This window comes from Rhinolophus sinicus, chromosome 18, assembly GCF_057876585.1.
Source record: "Rhinolophus sinicus isolate RSI-liver-muscle chromosome 18, RSI-T2T, whole genome shotgun sequence".
In the NCBI taxonomy this organism is placed as follows: Eukaryota; Metazoa; Chordata; class Mammalia; order Chiroptera; family Rhinolophidae; genus Rhinolophus; species Rhinolophus sinicus.
This window is the reverse complement of record NC_142518.1, coordinates 24,766,823-24,792,889: the sequence shown is the minus strand read 5'-3', so window position 1 is coordinate 24,792,889 and position 26,067 is coordinate 24,766,823. Positions and strand designations below refer to the sequence as shown.

Here is a 26,067-nt window from a genome sequence, read left to right as displayed (position 1 = left end):
ACTTTGGTGAGTTCAAATGGACTCAATTTGTCTTTCTGTTTTTTGCTTTTTTCTGGCATTTATAAATTAAACATAAGAAACTATAGGTGGCTGATTTATATATTTCCTAATGTATACAGGGATATCTGTGTATGTTACATAAAAAAATTGAAAAATAGATGGAATAGCCAAAATGTACACACACACACACACACACACACACACACACCCTTAGGGAAACAGTATTTCAGAGCAGTGGCATTTGCATCTCTCACATAAGCTAAATGGATTATTGCTTATAGTTTCATAATGAAGCTACCCAACAAACTGTTTACTTGTTGTGGGGGTGGGGGATAGTTCATCTACCAAGCTGAATATCTAATAGATGGTTGAATGCAAACATAAGATTTTGTCAACTCCCCCTTTTAAAATATTTTTCTTATGAAAACACTTAAATTTTCCTGTTTCATCATTTCAGACTATAACTATTAATCCCCCTAGAGAGGCAATCTTAGAAGTTTTAGAGAAAATTAATACTGTAGAGGTAATGGCAGTTATAATTTTAAAAATACTGATTCGTGCATGGTATTTTTCAAATACAAAATGTATTTTTCTAAAATGACACTTATTTACTTGGCAAGCAAGTTGTGTGAGAGAGTCACCTAAACTGATTTCTTACTTTTCTAAAGAAAGCATTCCTCTTAAGTGAAAATATCAAGTACAAAGTCTACTTTTGGGAGAAACACACAGAGTACCGGACTTTCAATGTCTCCCAATGTGCAAAATAAATATTTGTGGAAAATATATCCTCTTATTAGAAAAATTTCCATAGAATCACAAGAGGCAAATTCCATTTGAAAAAGCACATGCTATATTTTATCATAAAGCAGAGATGTGGAGCTGAGCACGCAGCATCCTTATTTCCAAAGTACAATCAGAAGAGAGAGTTTTTACCCTTAAAAGGCTGTGAAGATAAGTGAAAATCAGCCAAAATTTCAGTGTGAATAATATGATGTGTGGCAAAGGAATTCCCCTCTTCGTATAGTTAGGAGAAGAATGTAATCCAAAGGCTTTGCATCTGTACAGAGGACCGAGTAGATACTGAAAGAGATTTGCAGATCCACTGTTTTTTAGGCAGGAAGAATGCTTGTTAAATGCAGAACGCTGCTCTGGCTCCTGTTTGCTCCGAGGTGTAGGTTTTGTTCAACTGACGTATCAGATAGTCAGAGTGGTTACCACCCCGACGTTGTAGCAGCTGCATAATAAATGACTGAGAGAATCATGTTAGGCATGCCCACCTAACCTAACTTGAATCATGCGAAAGGGGAGCTGTTGGAATTCAAATAGACTTTCTGGTTCCCAGCAGTCGGCAGTAATAGAATGCTTTCAGGAAGATGACAGAATCAGGAGAAAGATGCTGTTTTGCACTATCTTGATTTGTTACAGCAGCCAACTTATTGGCATGATGGAGTGACAGGAAAAACAGCTGGCATGGAAGGTAGGATTATTAAAGCTATTACATCATTATGAATACAATTAGAAGCTGACCATGACAAAGCATATGTTTGAACAAGCAGCTGTTGGTAGCTGGGGTTTGTTGCCGAGCTCTCCAAACTCTGCAAACAGTGTTGCTTTTACAGAATGGATTTGAAATTTTCCTTGTGCTGCGTTAGATTTGTTGGGGGGTGTGCTTGCCTCCAACCTCAGGGAAACACTTCTGGGATAGAAATCAGTGTTAGAAGATTTTAGAATAAAGTGTTTTTCAAGAGTCTAGGTTTCTCCAGGTATATGATGACAAAGGTGAAAAATCTATGGGGAAATCTACCCCAGCTCAGTTACATGCAGTTTAGTTACAAGGACTGATTGATATATTGGCATATTCAGACACGGAGAGAAATAAATGTATAGAATGTTTGAATAGGTTGGAAATTGTTACACTTGGTTTCTATTTTACAAGGAGTTTGGCTGTCAGTCTTTTCTCCTCATCAATTTCTAGCTTTTGACATTTATTCAGTTATTCTGCATTATATGAAGAAAATACATCAATATCTCCTGCAGGGTTTTTCAACAACTCTAGCATCTGTTTCAGCTATTGAACTGTATTCACGTTTTGCCAAGTTGATGTCGACCCAGCTGGTCTATCATTTCTCGCTTGATTACTGCTCTTAATTTCTCTGTATCAGCTTGTTTCGAATAGGGCTTTGAAGGCTGTTAATGAAAATGACAGAAAAATGATAAATTATTGAAAATTAGAACATTTATTTATTTAATTAGTTTGGAACCTTCTTGAGTTTTGTCTTACATGCTCTCTTGCCTGCGTACAATTTTTAGAACCCTTTTGCTGTTTTGCAATATTTCTTTCCCATATAATCAGTGGATTATACTTATAAGTACTTTTAAACTAATGAAGCATGAGCCTGGACTGTATTTGTCTCCAAAAATAAAGTTTTGTGGAAAAGGGGGACAATTTAAGCTTTGTGTAGAAACTATGCATAGTTTTCCATATTCTATCTTCTTATGCTGTCATGGGTGTCTGTCAGGGAGTATATATTGGACCAAACATATTGAAATAATTTTTATCACCACTAGGGTAACAAGAAAATAAAACATTCAAAGCTGTTTTTAACAAGTGATTGCTAAAAACAGATGTCAAATAATATAGAAATAGGTTTTTCTGAGTATGAAAAGCATGCTTGTTAACTGTATAATACAGAATCTTTCAGCTGTCTTCCCCATCTCCCCAGTAACCTGAGTACCTAAATCATGAAAGTTAGACTATCACGCATGAACATCTAATATGACCTTCTGGTGTACACAGTATTGCTCATATGTGCTGTAGCATTTCTGTAGTAATTGTAATATCCCAGGCAATCTGGTCAAGGAACAGTACTGTTATGTAACTTTTTTCCTGAATGCTAGTCCACGTTTTCCAATTACGTATTCCTCTTAGAAAGAGTGACTTAAGACAACATGTATTTAAATGTCAGTGAATCAATTAGAAACTGATGGGCCGATTATACTACTTGGATTCATGCAAACTAATTACTAATTTATGTTTTGAAAAATAGAGATTTTCATGAGTACTTTTTAACCTTGAAGTATGCATGACTGTGGTTGAATATGTAATTCATACATACAGCAGGAAACAAAATAGTGTTCTAGATGTATAGTTTCAACAGCAAACATATTTTAAATAATGTAGTTCGGGCAGCCTAATTATTTCCTGTTTGTACTTTTGAGTACTGTATGCGCTTGTGTACAGTCTGTTACAGTACATGTTTAATCTTTGGGGAAGCTCAGAGATTGACAGAGAATTTTGAATCGAGATGATATTGGGCTATTTCTCAATTGGTTGACAGAAATCTATACCTGTACTATTGTTTAAAATACAGTTCTCTTCTGTCAATTTTATTTTTGCAACTTCATGACCGTTTTAAGTGACCATTCAAGTCTGGAAAAACTCTTTTGCATTACATCTTTTGTAGGACTCTCCTTTTGTGAATTGTCTCCTATGAGAAAAATGCAAGTTTCCTGTTAGCCTCACACTCCTGTTACCATAGTTACTTTAAAAAGAAGGCTTTTTCTTTCAATGAAGATGGTGTAATTTAAATCAGCCACTGGACTCCCCAAACCGTGGTTTTTTTGTTTATAGTTCAGGCTGCTTCATTTGTGACTAGGAAATGCTGTGTATTTTATTCCACTGATGAATGGAGAGGACAGACACTAGGTGGCACCAGCTGCTGATTATTAATGAAATCTTAAAGGCTTTTGGGCCACATACTTGAAGAGCAGGCGTACCCTTATTGATAAATGCATTTGTAAGAGTTAGAAATGCTTGCCGATCTTTCTGACTCTGGAACATAATTAGCCTGCAAAGTGATAAGACCATGTGAAATCTCCAAATCCCACTTGCTTAGTTTTGTGTTTTCTGAAGAGATTCAGACAAAAAAAAAAAAAAAAATGAAGAAATGCATAAAAATAGAAAATGTGTGAAAGAGAGGTCGGACAAATGAAACGGACTGTAAACATAGAAATACGTTTGAAATGTGAAATTTTATAAATGTCTGTGAGTTTTGCCCAATTCTCTAAAAACCTAGATTAGTTTTTGTAAGGCAGTTGTACTATAAAAGCACATACTTGTGTCTTGTAAGTAAAAATCTTATTGAGCCTCATTATTTTTAATTCAAAAATCTTCATTCTTCTTTAATGGTAATGCTGTCTCTTGAAAATTCCCACTTGTGATTGAGTTGCCCGCCTTCAAATGTATTGCTCTTCAACCAGAAAGATGAACAGGGGAGAACACTATGCATTAAGAAATATGCTTTGAAATGTTTTTCCTGAGAAACTTGCTCCCTCCCGTTATTCTCCAATTCTCATGTCATCTGTCTTTTAAGAATGAAAAACCATGTAAAGAAAAACCACATAACCATGTTCACACACACCGGGAGACACACACACATTCTGAAAAAAGGCTCAAACCTATTTAAAAAGATAGAGTTACAACAACCTTTTAAATTGACCCTGGAATTAAGAAACTAAAATGAAAAATAAAAAGGAAAGTTCACAATTAGAGTGAGGAGATTAAATAACTGTTTATGTTGGAATTTTTTTTCCTAGAAAAATAAGTCATATTTTTCCTTCTGAGAGAATAAGTAAGAATTCCTGAGGAAGATGAGATGGTTTAGAATGAAGGGAAAGGTAATATAGATCACAATTTTCGAAGGTTCTATGAAACAGTATGTGATATAGCTAGTTATCTTGATTATACCATGGACATTTTTGGAGATGTTTATAATGTGGTCAAGATGGAAAAATGTTTGCTATTTGATATGTCTGGTAGATTCATGAACTTGCTAAATTATTCTGTCTTTGGTGTGTTAATGAGTGAATCATTATGGACCAGAAAGGAGGCCGTTTGCAAGACTATGGTGCAGTTCTATCCAACTGATTTGGACCTAATTTTTTCTAGTGTGGGCTATGAGTCTGACCTTGGCCGTGCCTGGCCTGTGAAATATCAATACCCAACACATGAAGGAAGATCAAAATAGCTTGTCTGGCTGGAAAGGAGAACAAATGCATTGAATTATTAGTGTACCAAAGGATTATGGCCACCTAGAAAATGCAATGAGGCCAAAAAATGAATTTTAATAGTAATAAAGCCCTACACTGAGGTTCAAAATCAATCCGACAAATATGGTATGCAAGAGAGTTAAAGCTTAACAATAAATAATTCATGGAATCAAACTTAATGATTTTCTTGGCCATAATTTCAGCATCAGTCATAGTGCCAAATGGCATTGAAACAAAATAAAACAAAGTGATGTTGTTGGACATGTATCCTTTCAGGAAGAAAACAAAAAAGAGAGAAATTTCAGAAGACAGTTTTTTAAAGGAGCATCTAGGTATAAGAGGAACTTTTAAGAGTTGGGAGCGTGTTCAGTGAAAAATGTCAGGATGGTGAAAGGTGCTGGGAACGACAACATTTAAGGGGCATTGAAGTTACTGAAAAAGGGAAAAGGTGAAGAATGTTTGAAGGAATAAGGATTAAAATGATTTCAAATATTAGACGAGCTATAATGTAGAAGAGGGGTTAGCCCATTTGTACATCTCCAGTAGTGAAGAAAGTATATTCTTCCAGTTAATTGTATAAGCACAGAATTGACTAGTTTGTGAGATATTGTACTCCTTGTTCTTAACGTGTTCAGTGCTGGGAATGGAGTTACTGCACTAAAAAACACTGGAAGAAGATGACGTCTGAGATAATTTCTAATTTAAAATCTGTGAGTCCATTCATTCCGTTAAAAAAAAAAAAAAAAAAAAAAAAGATTTCCTTTTTCGTATATGAGTATTTCTTTAAGTGTCCCTACTATTCTACCGGAACCCTCCAGGCTTGGAGTCTGCAAATCGTGGCTCACGTGCCACACCTCTTTCTGTTTGGCCAGCCAGCTAAGAATGTTTTTTTCGTTCCTAAATGAGTTTTTAAAAATACAAATAATATTTTGTAACACATAAAAATGTCAATTTAAATGTTTATAAATAAAGTTTTAGTGGGAGATAGCCATACCTATTTGTATATATATTTTTTCTATGGCTGTTTTCATGCTAACACAGTAGTTAAGTAGTTGTGACAGAGACCATATAGGCCACAGAGTCCAAAATATTTACTATCTGGCCTTTGGTAGTAAAAGTGCTGACCTCATCTCTAGACTCTTAAGAGAATTTATCTTTTTACTCTTTGAATCAAGTGTCTAGAACAAGCTAGTTCGCAATTAAATATCAGTTGAAGACCAACAACAGAGATTGCGACCACCCATAGTATTTTAGTACTACAAACTTTTATTTTCCAATTTGTATTACTTTTTTTTTCAAAAAGTACTACAGACTTTTATTGGGATGACATTGGTTAGTAAAATATATAGGTTTCAAGCAATCATTTCTATAATCCATATTTTATATATTGCATTGTGTGTTCACCACCCAGAGTCTGTTCTCCTGAAAAGTGGTTCAGATATACAGTTTAGGAGTTAATGATGGGGATATTTGGGCTGATAATCTGTTGAGAGTATTGACGAAATAGCATCCAGCCTAAGAGAAAGCTTATAAGCGTTAGTTTATTTGAGCCAAACTGACGACAATTGACAGGAAGCAAAATCTCAATGGATTGAGAAAATGCTCCAGAAAATGGAAGTTTTGCAGCTTATTTTATACATTAAAATCAAAGGAGGAGATGTAAAGAGGGTTACCAGAAATCCATTGGTGGTAGATTAAGGGGGTGGGAGAAAGCAAAATGAGGAAATCTTTGGGATTGGATAAAAGTACATTGGAGAGACAGATACTTCTTTTACATTGGAGGTTACAGGATAGTTAATAGTTAGCATTTTACAGCACATAGAGATGGTAATCAGGGGACAAGAATAACAAGGAGGGATTCCGTGGTTTCCTGCTCTGGTGTGACCTGAGGGGCCCGGAAAAAGGGATTACTCTGACCTTCCAAAGAGTGTGTTGTCTTAGATGCAAAAAGACAACAGACAGGCTCACTTAAAGTAAAGACTGACCTTTGTCAAGGAAGCTACAGGCCAATGATGTGACTTCCCCATCAAGACCTGCTTTTAGTTTGGATGGTCCAATGTGGTTAATTTCAGTCTCTGCATTTGTAGGGCTTGCCTTGTGGGCCTCCCCTGAGCTTGTCAGGTTTAGTACGTGGCCCCTTTTTCATCTACAAGGGATTTCACTTCCCGAGCAATGTTTATTACTTAATGTCACTAAAAGAAAATTTGAGATCTGTGCCATTACTGATATTATAATATCTGCTTTGCCTAAGCCCATTGATTTTGTGGAACTTACCTATTTGCTAAGATTCAGTTATTTTTATTGTTACTGTTCAGTTATTGTGTGATTTCAGTAGACTTTCAGAAAGTGCAGAAGTCAATGGAAAACAAGGTAAAGTGAGTGGAAATTACTTCTTGCTGCTACCCTTTTCGCTCTTCATAGATCTATGAACTCTCTAAGTGGCTCTTTGCATTAGAGTTCTGGCAAGGTGCTCACTTTCTTTTAGTAAAGATGAGGGTGTTCTTGATCAAATATGGTCTAGAAGGGATCAAAGAATAGCAAAATAAAAATACAGAGGATGCCAAAAAAATGTATACACATTTTAAGAAAGGAAAAATGTATTAAAATTGTGATACTCAATATATACCGATAACAAAAGATGAATATAAATCACGTTTGACTTTTGCAATTACAAGAGGTGCTCAAAGTGGTTACCAGACACTTCTGATTATGGCGATCTACTGCTTGAGCAATGTGGACCAAAGTGTTCACTTATATACAATTTTTGAGCACCCTTGGTATACGCACTGTACTATAGAATAAAATAAAAATTGATACTATTAGTAAATGATTGATAAGACATGCTAGAGTTAAAAGTTAGCAGTGAGATATTTATATTTCCCTGAACACATGGATATAAGAGAAGGGATTTTTTTTCATATAAAAAACCTAATCAGATTCTAAGCATAAATTAAGGGATTCTGGATTTACCGTCGTATATGACAATTTCCATAATTCCATGATTGTGAAACTGAAATCCCTGGATTTTTTTTCTAGGGAAGGATATCATTTCTACTCACTGGTAGCACTGGCCATACATGTAAAATCCATAGGATTCTAATTTTATTTCCATGAGGATGTTACTGAGTAGCTATCTTGTGATGTCTGTCTCTATGGTAACAGAGATATAAAGCTTAAGGGTCTGGAGGAAATTCTTCCTATTGGTTTAGGAATATGGAGCGATGAAGATGAGGAAGAGGATAAAGCTGAGGGAAGACAAAAGAGCCAATTGAGAAAAAAAAACAACTGTCATTGTGTGCAAAAGATTTCATTTCCTCTTGATCTATCTCACAATGAAATAAAAACCAATATGATAAGTAAAATTTAAAAGAAGAAACGATTCTTAAAAAGTGTTGTTTTTCATCCGTCCAGTCAATTTGGTGTAATTGCAGTCACACAGATCTTTTCCTTAGTTGGCTTGCTTTTCACTTGCAGAAAAAGATTGCTTCTTGCCTGAAATTCATAAGAAGAGGGCTTCTTTCTACTCCAAGCAAGTTTAGTTCTTGTTATTGCTATCAAAGAGCTTGACTTTTTTTTTTGAGTCCGAGGGTGAAAATACTGAGATCTTGTTGGCATTCCTCATAATCCTGAGCCTTTCAGGGAATTATGAAAGTACACTGTCCTTCCAAGATATTATTTTTAAGTCCATTACTAGTAAAGACCAGTAATAAATAAAACAAGCATGGTGCTTATTTGAAAATTGAATATTTTTAGGGTGTACTAGGTAAGATTTTGAGTTTTTACATGTTTTACTTTGTTTCTCTTATTAAAATAATAAAAGCAAACAAAAAAATCCAGATGTATGAAAATATTTGGTATTCCATTTATTGCACTTGTTCCTTATCTTTTACGTTTATTTCAGAAAATAAGAACCCACCATGGTTGAATTGTTTTGGAAAGGAAATAAATATGACTTTCCTTCCCCTTTGATTGAAAGTTTATATTCAAGGTGTTATCAAATACCCAATAGTATTAAAATATTTGTGCAATTTATATATCCTTCTCAAAAATAAAATTCACCAGAAGAGAGATGGCTGTCTTTTTTAAATTTATTGTGGTATCATTGATTGATACAATTATATAGGCTTCAAGTGAACAGTTCTGTAATACATCATCTATATGTCACATGGTATGTTCACCACCCAGATTCAATTCTCTTTCCATCACCATATATTAGACCCCCTTAACTATATTTTACCTCCTCCTCTTCCCCTTTCCCTCTGTTAACCACTAAACTGTGTAGCTATGAGTTTTTGTTTTTTTTGTTTGTCTTGTTTGTTTATTGCTTTCAGGTTTACACCGCACATATGAGTGAAATCATATGGTTCTTGACTTTTTCTGTCTGACTTATTTCACTTAGCATCATAATCTCAAGATCCATCCATGTTGTTGTAAATGGCAATATTTCATCTTTTCTTATGGCTGAGTAATATTCCATTGTATATATGTACCACATATTCTTTCATAGAGATGGCTGTCTTACTGTGAAACTTTTATACATATTTAGAACATTAATACAGTGTTGGTGTTTCATTTATTCCAATATCTTCACATATTATATGTGAGGGTCAAACAAAAAACCCCAAAATAATGGCAAGGGAGCAAAAATTCTTAACAGTGAATATAAATTAAGATTGGGGGGGAGGGTTGATGATAAATGTATTTCAAATGATATTTTATAAGATCAAATTAACAAATGTTTAATTGTTTAGTATTCACAGGTCATAGTGCTTAACACTTTAAAGGATTTAGGTCTCTATGGTTTATTTTCTTACCTTGAGAAATTTATAGATTCCCTGTACAGATACAGTTTTTCACAAATTTAATCCGTTCTGTGTAGATACTAATAAGAGATAAGACAATGTCTTCAGGACTTGTGCACACTGTCTTTCAATTCAATGAAAAAATAAACTTAGCTGTAATGTTGCAGTACCTTCTTTGATAATTTTGAAATATAATTTTTTTAATAAAATACCTTGTTTATAACTCTATACATTTTGAACCATTAACAGCGATTGCAATATAAAGTGAGGTTTCTGAATAAAGCAAGGCTACTTTACATTTTAAACGTATACACTGATTTTGGAAAGCTGACTTCAATTTAGAAAGTAAGCCATTCCTAATATATGTCTAGCATGACTGGCCTCCAGAAAACGTCTTATTTTCCTGGGCTTTGGGCTTACACAGTCCAAAGTACACTGTAGGGAATAAGCAAATGGGTTAAAAGGTAGTCTAGAGAAAGATACCGTGGGAAGTAAAGATGAGGAGATAATCTTCTGGCAAATGTTTATCCAGGAAGGGGGGGATGGCTGAACTGCAAGATCGGGTGGTGCACACAGATTAATCACTATCCATACACACGTGAAGATAAGTGACACCTCTCAATATTCCCAAAGAAATATTGTTATTATCTGGCAATCCGCAGACAAATGCAAAGAACTAAGAACAAGTAGGGAAAAGAAACTTACTGCCATCAATCTTCTCTGGTCAGGGCATTGTTACAATTGATTGTAATGCTCCCAGGACAAAACATGTTAAGGACCACCAAATGCTGATTTTACTAGCACAGATTTCTGTTTTACATATTATGGGTGGAATCATGCATGACAGCAACAGTAAGCTGGATTATGAAAACTGATTCTAATGTTAACCTGAAATGTTACGGGTTTTAGGCAAGTTGTGGGACTTACTTATGTTCTGTGACAAGTGTGAAAAGGAGGAGATTGAGTAAAAGCCTGCCCGTGGTGGCCATGTGGAAATGTTTATATAGTGATTAGGAATCTCAGGTTCTTATCCTTTTGGCTGATGACATATTCATGGACTGCCTCTGATGGCTGTGGTGGCAAGAGGCAGAGCCCATTTCTCCATTAGGTCATCCAGAACAGGATTCGAGTCCACCAACTGAAGTGACTGTTTCTTTCTGCTTCTTTCCATTCATCCAATAAATAACTATTGATAAATTATGTCAGGCTCTGTGCTCGAGCGAGATGACTAAGATACGGTCCCTGAGGAATTTAGAGATGAATGTGCTTTATGTGGATGAGGACAGAAAAATATCTACAGTGACAGCTTACCAGAGGGCAGCACAGCTGTGAAGCCAGACAGAACAGCCAGCTTGGGAATGAGCTAGAGGCTTCCAGAGTTCCTAGTTGGAGTTATGCGGAAAAACTGGCGAGTCTATCAAAAAGTAAAATGATAGCTGAAGGGAAAGAACGCAGATTCAGTGAAAAATAGTAATTCAAAGTAAAGTGTGAAGTAACGTATTTGAACTTTCACTTGAAATGAGGAGCATGCCTACCAGCCATTACTTATCTTCATTGAAATCAAATCCAGAAAGACGAGGTTGAGACTGTTGTAAAAGTCAATTACAGACAATGAGAGTGAACATTTTTAAACGTAGTGAGTGTGGCCATGAAAACTTTCTCTTAGGAGGATTTAAACACACACACACACACACACACACACACACACACAATTATCTCTCTTTGTAGTTTATGTACATCTCTCCTGGGAAACTCCTATGCTATCTTAAGAGAAATTTTCATATCATTTTATCTCAGTGTATATCTGTCTTTAATTAGAAGCTACCTGAAAAGGTTGCACACATATTTAAATTAATCACAGAATTAGGCCTCAGATATTACACAGGAGGCCTAAAAGAATGACGTTTTATATAGGTTAGGACAGTTGCTACATAGACTTGTAACATGAGGAAATTGTGTTAAATAAGCATGAAGGTTTCATCCAACTTCACCAACATCCAATTTAATTGGTCTTCAGCTTCACTCCTGACTCCTAGGAACCTGAAAGTACATAGTTTTACATTTTCATTTCAAATAGAAGATCAGATATTTTCTGAGCAATTGTAGGAAGTCTCCCTCTCCTTCTTGCTCTGCCCCTCCCTCCCTTTCTCTCTTTCTCTTCCTTCTCCCCTCTTATCTCCTCCCTTTCCTGTTTCCCCTCTCTCCCCACTTCATACATCTATACGTGGGTATATGCATGCATATATATCTCTATTTCTATCTCTGACTCTCTGAAGTAATTTAGAAATATAGGCTAAAGGCAAGGGCAATTTCCTCCCTACGTTCATTATTGGAGTAATTTTCCTTTGTAGGTGAAAGCAACTCTGGCTGGCTTGGTATTTTAACCTTTGTTTGGTTGAAATATAACAAATACATAAAAGTGCACAAATCAGTAAGTTCACAACTTAATGAATTTTCACAGAGTGAACACATTCCAGTGATTACTCAAAACAAAAGAATAATATTACCAGCATCCTCAAACCCCAATTTTGCCCCTTCTCAGTCAATAATCCCACAAAGGTAAGCACCATGGTGGCTTCTAACACACCATTGATTAGGATAGAGCATTTCTGAAATTGATTCTATTGGGAATATACAGTAATCTTTTGTGTCTTTTGTTTCTCAGCATTGTTTGTGAGATCCGTCTATTTTATTGCTTGCAGTTGTGGTTCAATCATTTTTGGTGTTGTATAGTATGTCATTGTATGACTATATCACAATTTGCTTACCTCGTCTACTCTTATTTTTGTGTGTGTGATAAAATGAATGGACCTCATCTACTCCTCATGGACATGTAGATTGATTCCACTTGGGTCCCCTAAAAATAATGTTACTCGTAACGTTTTTGTATATTTTGCATATATACATGCACTTCTGTTATGTCAATACCAGGACGGAGAATCACTGGGTCACAGAATAACCCACCTTTAGCTGATAATGCTGTTGTCTTTTAAGGTAGGTAAAGAGACTTACCCACCATCACTATATGAAAGTTCTGGATATTTTTGCCAGTGCTTAGTATAATCAGTGTTTATTTTTAGCCATCTTGCTGTTGTGCTGTAGTATCTCAATATGTTTCTTTCCGTTTTTTCCAATGACTGTTGAGTTGGAGAACGCTTTTATGTTTTGTTTTGTTTTGTCATGGGGATGTTATCTTTACTAAGTCTTATCCTTATTTATCTATTGAGACGTCACCTAATTTTTATTGATGTGTAAGAGTTCTTTATTTTTTCTGCATATGAACATTGTGTTCATTATATGTATCACAAACATCTAAATAGATGCATTTTATAGAAGCTTAGAATGTAAAACCCAGACACCCTTAAGGAATTCTTAGTACTTGCTTGGCAGATGAGTCAACTGGGACCTATAGAGATAAAGTCACTTGCTTAAAACCTCTTCTAGTTAGTAGAAAGACCAGAAATAAAACAGAAGTCTCTTAACGTTGAAGTAATGACGTCTTCTATTAAACCATGTAGAATCTTTAGTCCCTTCTAATGTGGTGATTCAAATTACTTTTCTGTCTGGAGATGCCAAGAAATGCATGACATATCTATTGTAATAGAAAATGCAGAGTGATGCATGATTAATCTCATTGATTCTCTGAACAAAAATATCCCCAAGTGACCAACAATTGTATGTGTGGCCGTGCAAAATTAAGATTATACTTTTCTTTTGCTATCAGAGTTTGTTTTTCCTCTTTAATAACTTATTATTACATTCAGCTTCTCATATTTATTCTTGTTGCTTTTATCTTCCCATTCCACATTTGGTTCAAATTCAAGACAGTCTAGTTTTTCTGTAGTGGATTAATAAGAACATTAATTTTCTAATATTTTTCTTTCATCAAATGAGTAAATTTAGGTTATAAAACATAATTGCTCATTTAATAATAATACCTACTATTTATTGGGTATTTTTACATTCTAGCTGCAATACTATATACTTTCCACTGATTATTTTAGATGTTTTGAACAACCCCAAAATATGTTTTATTATCCTTATTTTATTTATCTAGAAACTGAGCCTCAGTGAGTTTAAGTTTTTTGTGAGACAGCTGGAAATTGAATCAGATTTATCAGATTTCAAACATATCACTCTTTGCATGATTCCACTCTACCTGCTTGAAAGGAAACAGATTTAACAATAGAGATTTGGGTCACTACCTGCTTTCAATACTTCTGCCATAGGTCTTGGTGACTTTCCTGTGTTCTAATCTCATTTAATAATTCCATTTAGTATCCTTTTGCAAAGTGGTAATCGGAGCAGTCACTTTTATGGCATTGACTTTGTTCATTTATTGACTGAAGTGAAGCTTTTATTAGTGCACAACCTAAATACTGATAGGCAAGTTCATATCCAGAGACTAAATTGTAGCTGAATTTTCTTTTGTTAAGAGACCAGACCTATTATAAGAGTCTTTGATTTCAATTCTGTGGAGCAATTTATTCTAGAATCCGATTATTTGTCACCTAGGTTTTTGTTGCAAATATTTCTCCTTTCTGTTTATGAAAGAGCTTTTCCACAGATGCCTGAGAATCAGTGTGCTTCTAGATCTTGGCTTCTAGTCTAGTCCAGAGGGATTGTCCTTGTCACACCTCCCTAGCTTCATGCAAAGCAGATACACACTGGTGCCTCCATCTAGAAATCTGAATCCACATGAGTTGCCTAGAATGTTACTTTTCTCTTAAGGTGTGAGAGAAGCACATTTAAGTAAAAAAATTATCATTATAGTTGTTTCACTGTGTCTGAAAAAATCGGAATGGCTTTATACCAAGGATCTCTAATTCATAGGTATTTGATAATAGTAATTACTTAAATGTAGAGAGCTTTATGATTAACAAAACCCTTTCATTTTTCATTGATTCACATAATTACCATGTGAGGTAACCTAGGTAAGAAGTATTATTGCCTCTGTACACAGATCCATGTCTGTTTGTATCTTAAATTTCTTTTAGCTTGTCATCTGCTTTCCATAATACTTGCCAATCAATGCCTTAGTTCAAATCCCGCAGCTCACTTTGAATATGACTATAGCTTCCTAACATAGCTGTGGTCTTGCCTATCTGCAGTTTACTCTCACAAGGCTGCTAGTCTAGTATTTCTTGAAAGCCACATTTAGTATGTCACTCCTCTGCTTCAATACATTGGTGTTTCCCCATTGTTTTTAGGATATAATTCAAATAACTTTGATGGAAGAAAAAACCATTTATGACATTGTCCCTGTCTCGTATTCAGGTCTAATCTTTCACCCACCATATGAATGCCTTGCCTAGCCATACAAACAGTTCTCTGAATGTAACACACTTCCTTGCCATGTCCTTTCGGTCATGTTGACCATACTCCACACTCTGAAACAATTCTCACTCTCCCATATTCACTTGTTGCATGTCTTATAATCCTCCAAGGTAGTGTAGATGGAGCCTCTTCATCTTTGGCTGAATCAGGTAACCCTGTGTATACTTCCGTAGCACCCGCCTCATATCTATCAACACTTACCTTTCTGTGCTGTCATTTTCAGGTTATTTCTTTATTGATAGAATATTGGCACCTGAGGATCATGGTTTCTCCTTTTATGCTCTACCTCTTCCTTAGCACCTAGAGAAAGAGTGAGCCCAGTGTTACTTCAAGTTGTAGTGAGTTACACAACTAAAGATAACAACATGTTCTTTGAGTCTATGTTGCATCATTGTCATTGCATCCTTTCCCCTCCAATATAACTATTTAGATTATGGAAATAAGTTGAGCCAAGTTATAGTTTTGGTGTATTTTGCACTGGTAGAAGTTGGGATATTTAGCTACAATAGTATAATATAATAGTTACCCTACAGTTAGGAATTGTATAGAGCACAGTGCTTTAAAGCTTTATTTCCTTTATGATTTATACACTGTCTCCCAATGAGGTTTTAAATTGTTCAAATGACCCATGGAGAAAACAACAAAAATAATTTAACGGAATGACCAAGTAAAATCCTGGAAGAATAACATGCCAGTTAAGTTTATGAGGTAAACAAATTCAGACACATTAGTAAATTAATACAAAGTGAAAGTGTGGCCCTTTTTTCCGTCTTTCATTACTAATGGAAAAAGAATGGACTTCACCAGTCACCCAATTCTGCTATGTATCATGGTTATTGTAAAGTATACCTGAAAATTAAAAGCATATATCTAATTCCGTTTCCCCACTGAGTCTTCATTAGAAAATGAGAAGCACATCTAAAGCATATGAGGTTGGAAAGTAGAGGATATACAATAGCAGCATTAGGAAAGCAGAGCTAATGTGAGGATTGGTTTACCACCTAAACCTCAGGTCCGCATATGGACAGTCTGCCAGACACAGTTTCCCTGCAGCTGCAAAGAGAGGAAGAATTCAATACAGAGTTTGTTCAGTGTGTCCAGTGAGGTGGGCTATTTACATCTAGCTTGCTCTAATATGCAGCTGTGTGATATTAGGGAATAATAAAGAAGTGAATACATTTAGTTATAATCTCCTAAATCATCTCTGTGGAGGGAAAAGTCTCAAAGATGCGTAAGTTTATAGATAATTGGTTCCAAAATTTATCCATTCTTCAAAATAACAATTCTCTATGACAGGAAGCCACACGCCAGGAGCTACGCATATTTAATTTATTTTGATGCTTTTCATAGAAATTCTATTCATTCTTTATGTTTATGTATAGCCCTTTTCATCCATAGTGGAATTTACTGTACTGTGATTAAAAAATACAACAAGGCTGACAAAATTTGGTTGTGAACATTACGGCATTAATTTATAGGATGAAGCAATCATTTGTAGAATTATAATAGCCAAAGCACAGGATCCCTTTTACTATATTATTCAAGAAAATCAAATATTGTGACTACATTTACAAAATGTAAATACGATGACACTTGTAGCATATGTAGTTCATAAACATAATCGTGGGCACTATGGATTGGGTGAAAGGTAAGAGAAAGTTTAGCCAATAGTCTCTAGTGGGGATGCATTCAAAATCTGTAGTTGCATGTTAAAGAAACATGTCATACATGATTGCTTTTTTTTTTCTAATTTTGACAAAATAATGCCATCCTGATATTCATTTGTACCTAGATGAATCAAGGAAAACTCTGTATATTTTTTAATATACCAAAGATAGAGAATAGATGCTGGTCTAAAGTATGTGGAAGAGTGAGAGGATCAATCATACTATAAGATCAATGACCTCCATCACTGTGTCAGCCAGTGTGATGGTGTAAGCCAGTAGTGGATCCAGGTAGAAAACTTTTCCAAGCACATGGATCTTCTTATCCTTTTAATTGGTTGAAGGAAGGTTCCATTTTTATCACAAACACTTGAAATGTAAAATTGAACCTTCCCTGAAGGTTTATGAAGTTTGTATGCATTAAGTCTCATTCTAATACACCTACAATGTTTTAATTAATTAATTAATTACTAAGAAATTAGATAATATTATAATAATTTAAGTCTATAAAAATTTGACTCAAAATACAATGTCATTTTAACCAAGTTGTTTTAAAGTTTATTTCATTCAGTTGAAAGGAATTAAAGTAACGTATTTCTAACAATGTATGAAAAATTACTAGACAAGTATAAAAGATGGTCTTGATTCCCACCTCTCTCTTCTGGGAAATCATCATTCCCATATATGCCTATAACTTCTTACTACAATTTGAGTCTTTTCCTCATGGTTTCCATTTGCTTTTGGCATAGCTGCAAGTGTCCCAGAAGTAAGATCACTGGGAATTGCTCTTAACACATTAAAGGTGAGAAGTGATGGAAAATATTCCATCTCTCTTGTCCCTCAGGTGAGACAACTCAGTCTCCTAGAGGTCCCAAGTATTATAGTGGTGTCGAGCCTCAGTTGATCACAGTGACAAGCTCATCAGCTTACACTGTACTGGCTTCATTCTATCCTCAGTCTCACTTACCCACTTTTTTACTGTGCTTCCTGGGATCACCTTGGAAATAAATTATTTGCGCTCAAATCTTTTTCTCAGGGTCTACTTCTGGGGAAACCCAACCTATGAGAACATATTTTATTATCAACAGTTTTGACTCTTTAGTTTTTCATCCTTTTTATCAGAAAAGTATATTTGGGAAGATAAGGACAAATATCAAAAGATACATTGGTTTGGGATTTTTAAGTAAACTTTTACAAGTGACACACCAATTTTCCCACATTGTGATTTGGTAGTAGTCAGTATCGTAGTGGGCCTCGTCAGTTCATCTGAAAAATTAAAGCATTAGATCACATATAGTTAAGGAAAAAAAGGAAATTAATGGGAAGGATAATAAACTACCATTTATTAGTTGCTTGATTGTAGTTTCCAGGAGTACTGTGACAAACTTGGGGACTGTGTCCAGAACTAGTAGGAAAAGGTGCCATTATTTAATGCCATATACACTCAGTGTATATGTGATGGGAATGGAAGGAAATATTTCATATTTTTACCACCTCTAGAATAGACTAGATCAGGTTTCATGTTTTGTTTTGTTTTTTAACTCTTTTCCTGCATTAATTGATTTCAAGATTTTTTTCCAAAATGTGTCAGAAGCCCACAAAAAACAAAAAGTTGATATTTTGACTATTTTATGCACTTCATAATAACAATTTGAGCTGCTTTGTATATAACTGACATTATTTTTATATATAAAATTTTCAGATATATTCATATCCAACCATCGTGGCAAAAGGGTTAAATATACAGAATACATTCTTTAAAAGAAATCTTATGTAAAAGTCCAACAGAAAAAAACAAATTGAAAATGTAGGCATTCTGGATGATAAGTGAGGAGGAAAATTTAACTCTCACCTACTCCCACTTCCAGTCTCTATCCCTGTAGGTATAGCTATAGTACTCTTACGACTTGAAAAAAAAACTGCTGTGTTAGACTGCTTCCAACTCTAAGCCTATCAATTTAGAAATGTCTCTTTACCTACTTAACCACAACCGGGACACAGCTAACAGGTAACTTTAAATTGGTAATGCTTATCTATACCAAGCAAGACAGTACAGAAATTTATCCAACAGCACAAATGTCCATAGCCAGCATTGAATATAGCACAATTAACTAAGCAGGAATCTTCATTTCCTAGCCTGTTAGTTGGCATTTATCATGGTCTTTTGATAGAAACCAGCATCAATATGTAAATAGCACCTTGATTTTAGGAAAAAGAAGCTCAATTCACAGCCAAACATATGCTTTGGCTAATTGGTGTTTTGCTTGGTTTAGCATAACAGTCGGTGATAAAGAGGTAAAAATACTTAAGTAGCACTGTGGTAAGCATAATGCTGATAAAAATAGGATGTCTGAGACCATTGTGGGGGAAGGGGGAATATATGGGATATACTAAAGCCTCAATTTTCTTAGAGATGAAAGTCTAGCCACCAAGCCCCATTTGCCATTGAAAGGTTGCTGAGGAATTCAGCTATACTATTACATCAGATAATATTATAACTCATTGTAGCATAGTTATATTGATTTACTTTAGATTAATTTATACATTAAGGCTATGTTTATCCCTCTTCCTTGAATAAAGCACAAATGTGTCTTCTTTCTTAGCTGACGTTTCTTTACATTTCACTACATTTATCTAATTCAGCTATTATGCATTTAATGTTTTTAGTGGGCACATGCCACATGGATGGTCTTATGTTGAGCACTGAGAGCAACAGAAAGACTAATCAAAATTATTTCTGTCCTCAATAGCTGACAGTGGTTAGGGGAGAAAAGTCACACTCAGAGAATATATGACTACTATGATATATCTCCATTCCACCCCTTCACTGTCTAACCCTCTTACTCCTGCTCTTCTGGCCATTATTCCTTACATCATGATAAAATAAAACATCAGTGTAGGGAAAGGTTTAGAATTTATGAAGGAAATAATTTTGTAGTAACATCAGCACATGGTATCTGCCATGCCATTATAATCAGGTCATGTCCTTCTTTGTTCAAGCCTGACTTAGAGAAAAGCTTTCACTGAGATTTTATAAACAACAAGTAATATGGCTCCTATGATTGACCTGCATGACTGTTTTCATATCTCTATACAATATCGAGAGAGCTGCTAGAGAGGCTCTTGATGCTGCCATGTATAGTATTGAATGGTTTTTAATTTCATACAGGCTTTGAATTGATCTCGTAGCCATACATCAAAAATTATAACTCACTACATGTGCATATGGAAAACTGTGAAATATATATTTGCTTACCTCTCTAATTATTCATGGATGGCCTATAACTGACCCCAACTAGTGCTATAGCCTCACCTTAAGGGTAGTATTACAATATAATTAGTTGGGAAGATTGAAAAGACAAAGAAACCATTATTAACATTTAAGTCAACTTTTCAGATTTTGATAGATGGAGAAGGTTCAAAGTTTTCTTATTATCTGAGTATAGATCCCATTTCCTTTAAATTTTGTCTTCCCTGTGATTCACATCTGTTCTGTCTATGATGATTTTAGTAAAAATGATAATGATGGTGATTCCTCATAATGAATAACTATAATTGCAGGTAGAATGTGGTAAGTACTGAAAAAAGAATGACAGATAAAGCTCATGAGAGTTCAGAATAGGGCAAGGATTACCCTGATTTTTTTTCCCCTCTCTCTTTAGGCATTTTTAGACACATCTATATTGTGTGTGGTGTATGTGTATATGTGTGTTGGAGAGGTTCAACTCAACTCATGTTATGCAATTTTGTCTCATATTCTGCCATATATTATGCTCAGGACTCTGTTCATTATTACTTCCATTCCTTTTTCTGATTATGGATATGTTGATACTGATTTTCTTAAATATTTCTCATTGTGAAATAACGATTATTGAATAACCCATTCTAAGTCAAGCCAGGATAATGTATTAGGAGTGTTCCTTAGGTAACATGAGGTTGGTAAGGAGAGAGTCATTAGATTTTAGAAGGGAGTAAGGCCAATTCTCAAATTCCTCAGAGAATATAATTATTAAGACTGGGGAAGTAAATGTGTACCTTCCTAATTTTTAATCTTCTAAAACTAATTTTAAAACTTTCAAATTTTTAAATCATCTAATCAAAGAAATATATATATATATATAAAACATTGCTATTATATGTTTTTATATATCTATATATCTATATCTATATATATATAGATATCTAGATATATAGATATATATAAAATTGTTTCAGCAGAACAATTGTGTCCAGAGAACTTTCCTTAATTCATCTAATTATATGTATATCAATCAATTCATTCATTCATTCCTCTCTATGTATGTATTTATATACATACATACGTGTGTGTGTGTATATAAAAATATATATCTAAGATAAATATATAGGTTGAACCACATGAAATGGCTGATATTTTACCATTTTTTACCTAAAAATGGTAATTTCTTATAGTTCTAATGAATAGCACTGCTATTAGTGTGCTGATTAAGTAAGATGAGAAGGTAGTGTACTAGCACCATATCACTCCACTTAATCAACACAGTAAAGCCAAGATACGGGAAATGTAATGACATTTTTGGAAAACTGACTGATGATTTTGTAATGTAAAATTGGTATGCTCCCGAAATCAAGAAAGGGAAAAAATTGTCTTCTGTAGAAACCTGATTAATCCCATGTGATTTTTATACTATTAGTAATAATGGACTGTACTGTGTAGAAGTAGGCAACTGGGGAATTAGCTATAGATATAAAATTTTCTGTATTTAATCAAATTTACCTAACTCTAACTAAAATTTGGCTGAAACCAAGCAGACTCCTTTGCTACTAAGACAGTCTCTATTAAGTGCTATGTCTGCCCAGGCAACATTATAATTAAGTTTACAGATGCCACTTAGTATACTTTGAAACCAAGAGACTGTTGGAAGAGGGATTGATATAAAATATAATTCTTAATTTGAGGAGTAAAACTGTTTCGACTGCAATCATCCATTTTTAGGTATAGTTAAATAGGGCATATATACTAAGTTAGATGTAAGTTTTTAGAGTATATGGGAATTTGAATGAAAGGAATTATTTGTGTACCAGGCCATATTTGGTGGAAATATTACTGTCCAGGGAAGTTGTTATCTTAAAACATTACTGTTTTCTAAAATACTGGAGTAGAAATAAGAATAAAATTCTTAGTTTATTTTATAAAAATATTATAGTATTTACAGTGTGAAAGAATTTTATGTATGATAATATACACCTAATGATTAAAACCTAGACTTCTTTTGGCCAGCCTTCTTTTAGCGCATGGATTCTGGTCAAGGAGCAGTGTAACCACTTTAAGAGCAATAAGACCTCTTACTCTTTTCAAATTAGTATCAAGATTTATTTTTAATAAGCAGGTTCAATACTACTTGTAAGAAGAAAAAAGTCTCAAAATGAGGCTGTTTTTTTCCATTACTGCTAGAAGGAGCTGGAAATTTTAAATTTTAGATAATCTTAAAAATATTTGTAAGAGTTAGACAAAATTAAAATTATACTTACAATTATTCCAAGGAATATCAAATATTTAAGTGTAAATCTAACAAAGTACATATAAGATGTACATCCTGAATTAGACAAATTGCTGATGAAAGAAATCAAGACCTAAATAATTGCAGAGACATACCACAGTGATGGATTAGAAGTCACAACATAGTAAAGATGTGTCAGTTTCCCCAAAAATTGATCGTTAGATTTAATGCTTGAAAAAGAAAATATGTCGGAGGAATCACTCCACTCAGTATTAAGACATACTATATAGGTATAGTAATCACAGGCGTGATGTTGTTGGTATGATGAACACAAACACATCAATGGAACAAAACAGAGAGTCCAGATATAGGTAGACCTAAACAAATATGCCAAACTGATTTTTCTTAAATTAAAGTTTATTGGGGTGACAACTGTTAGTGAAGTTACATAGATTTCAGGTGTACAATTCTGTAATACATCATCTATAAATCCCATTGTGTGCTCACCACCCAGAGTCAGTTCTCCTTCCATCACCATATATTTGACATGCCCAGCTGATTTTTGACAAAGGTGTAAAAGCAATTCAATGGAGGACAGATGTCATTTTAAACAGATGTGCTGGATCAGAAAAGTGAACCTCGACCTAAACCTCACACCTAATTCAAATATTAACTCAAAATGGATCATGGGAGTATATGTAAATCACAAAAATATAAAACTTCTAGAAAAAAATAGGACAAAAATCTTTGAAATACAAGGCTTATAAAGAGTTCATCGACTTGACACTAAAAGCACAGTTTATAAAAGTAAATATTGATAAATTGGATCTCATCCAAATTAAAAAGTTTTTCTATGTGAAATAGCCTATTCAGAAGATGAGAAATAAAGCTACAGAATGGGAGAACACATATACAAACCACATATCTGAGAAAATGTTTTTATCTAGAATATAAAAAGAACTCTCAAAACAACATTAAAAATGACAAAAATAGACAATGGGCAAAAGACATGAATAGACATGTTACTGAAGAAGATATATAGATGGCAAGTAAGCACATGGTAAATGTTTCAATATCACTACTGTTAAAGACATAAAATTTTTAAAATAAAAAAGAGACATCACCACACACTTATCAGAATGTCTAAAATTAAAAGTAATTCTGAAGAGAATGATGTCAATAATTCTGAAGAATGCAGAAAAAATACAACACTGACAATTGCTGGTGGGAATAAAAATGGTTACAGCCACTCTGGAAAAGAGTATAGGAGATTTCTGAAAGTAAACATGTACTTACCATATGACCCAGAAATTATACCCTTGGACATTTATCCCAGAGAAATGAAAATTTGTGTTCACATAAAAGCCTGTACATTAATGTACATAGCAGCTTTATGTGAAATAGCCAAGAACTGGGGGAAAAAAACTGAATATTATTCAATGAGTGAATCATTAAACAAGCTGATATATCCACACCATGGACTTCTTACTGCTCAGCATAAAAAGAAATGAACTCTTAGCACATTTAACAACTTGGATGGATCTCAAGGGAATTATGCTGAATGCAAAAAGTCGATCTCAAAAGGTCACATACCCTATTATTCCATTTATGTAACATTCTTGAAATGACAAAATTATGGATATAGAATACAGAGTTACTGCTGCTAGGGTTATGGAAGGTGGGTTAGGTATGGAGTTGTCTGTTGCTATAAAAAGGTAACGGGGTCCTTGTGATAGAAATATTCTGTATCTTAACTGTGGTGTTGGTCAAACAAACTACACATATGATAAAATTGCACAGAACTAAATACACACACAAACACAGAAGAGTGCAGATAAAACCTGTGAGATTTGAATAACGCTAGTGGATTGTGTCAATGTTAACTTCCTCGTTGTGATATTATATTACGTGTGATACCGTTGGGGGAATCTGGGTGGAAGTGTATATGGTATCTATTTCCTAGAACTTCGAGTGAATCTACAATTATCTCAAAATAAAAACAAAATTAGCAAAGAGGTGAAAATAGGAAGAAGAAGAGGAGAATGCCAAGACAGACAATGAGAGAAAGAATAAGAGAGAATATAAATATACCCATACAGTGTTTAGTTGTAGTATAAAATATGATGATTATTTTGCCTATACAGGGAACTTTAGGGTCAACTTGATTCCCCTGTTGAATATATCAGGCTTGAAAGTAGAAATTAAAAACTAGTTACCTAGACTTATCAAAGCAATGCTCTTTGCTGAAATTGCTGTTACAATCATTAGACAATGCAGGTACGAAGTCAAAAGCAAGTAATGTTAACTTCAATAAAAAAGCAACATGACTTTCTTTTATTCATTGGAAACGAAGGATAGGTATTTGCCTTAGACATGATTTTAAGTTACATTTATTTGTTTTCTTATTACTAACATTAACGTAAGAGTGATTTGCTGGAAGTTCGGACACCATTAAGAAATCTGAAAAAACATGACTATAGCACCACGACCAGGTTTCTAAATGTGAGAAACATTTTTTTTTTCTGAGAATGTGAAGGATGCCAGAGGACATACGAGTATGTGTGTGTGCATGTGAACATGTGTGTAGCTTTGATTTTTGAAGCAACTGAAATTTTGTTTGTTTCGATGACTATCTTTGTTTGAGCCCCTCCCACTGATAAAAAAGTCACTATTAAAACTCACAAAGAAAGCCTAAAATGTCATACATATTATGAGTGTCATGTCATCGTGCTTTGCACACTTCTGACTGAAGTTATGCAAGATTAGATACAGTCAGTTGAAGACAGCATAAGGAAAGGATGTTATGACATCATGTTGGTGTCTTTGTCAAAAATGGTTATTACACAGAACGAATGAGTGTGTGTGTGTGTATGTGTATGTGCGCACACCCACACATGCGCGCTTGTGCTTTTTTACCATCTTAAAGTTATGTACCGTTTGGGATTAGTTTTCCATAGTCCATGTAGTTCACACAAGATATATTTTACTGGATGCTTTAGGCTTGTCAGTGACACTGACATCAGTGGTAGTTGTTTCATGTCATCTTATTCTCCCTTCTTCTCTTGTCATCTATACCCAAATATTCTGGCCCAGCTATTTACTGCTTGTCTTGGAACTGCTGGGAATTTTCAAACAATGATAACTTTAAGAATGAAATCACAACTATAGGACAAAGCTAATAAACCATTTCTTCCTTCAGCATTAAGCCTTCCCTCTGAAGTCAGGTCCAGTTTAATAAACCTAATGCAATATTTTCTCTTTTCATGAAGTAAAAAAGAATACTATTTAGGTTTGATCTGATTTATATAAATGCCAAAGTTTCCTTTTGGAAAAGTATGTGTACCTGAACGATTTCTCCTATAGTTTCACATAGGTAGGTAGGTAGGTGAACAGACGGACAGACATATCTCAGCAGGAGCATTTCATCTTTTTTAGTTACAGTTTACATTAATATTCTTTATGCCTTTAAAAATATTTATATATAGGGGAAGATTTCGTTTTTCAAGTAGGTGTTGTGCAGTCTCTGGTGTTTAATTGAGCTTTCTCATTTCCTTGGTTACCTCTTATCCTCATAGATGAAAGCTGAGAATGTTTTTCATTGTTTATTGCTAGGAAAAATGGATTAGATAGTCATTGATGGATAGCTAACATAAAAATAATATGACTTTGCTTTTAATTTTGCTTTTATTTTCGTTCTGTGTATAGGAAAGAGTAGTTTGCAAAAGTTAGCATATT

General features: G+C 34.4%; 1 protein-coding gene across 1 annotated transcript in view; it reads left to right on the top strand.

Moving 5' to 3' along the window:
* Window positions 1-1,204: 1,204 nt before the first annotated feature.
* The window catches only part of DMD (dystrophin), a 2,122,179-nt gene continuing 2,097,316 nt past the window's right edge, over window positions 1,205-26,067 (top strand). The window contains exon 1 of the mRNA XM_074323908.2: window positions 1,205-1,477. Within this exon, the coding sequence (XP_074180009.2) occupies window positions 1,471-1,477 (7 nt within the window). The 5' untranslated portion in view covers window positions 1,205-1,470. The remainder of the gene's footprint in view (window positions 1,478-26,067) is intronic.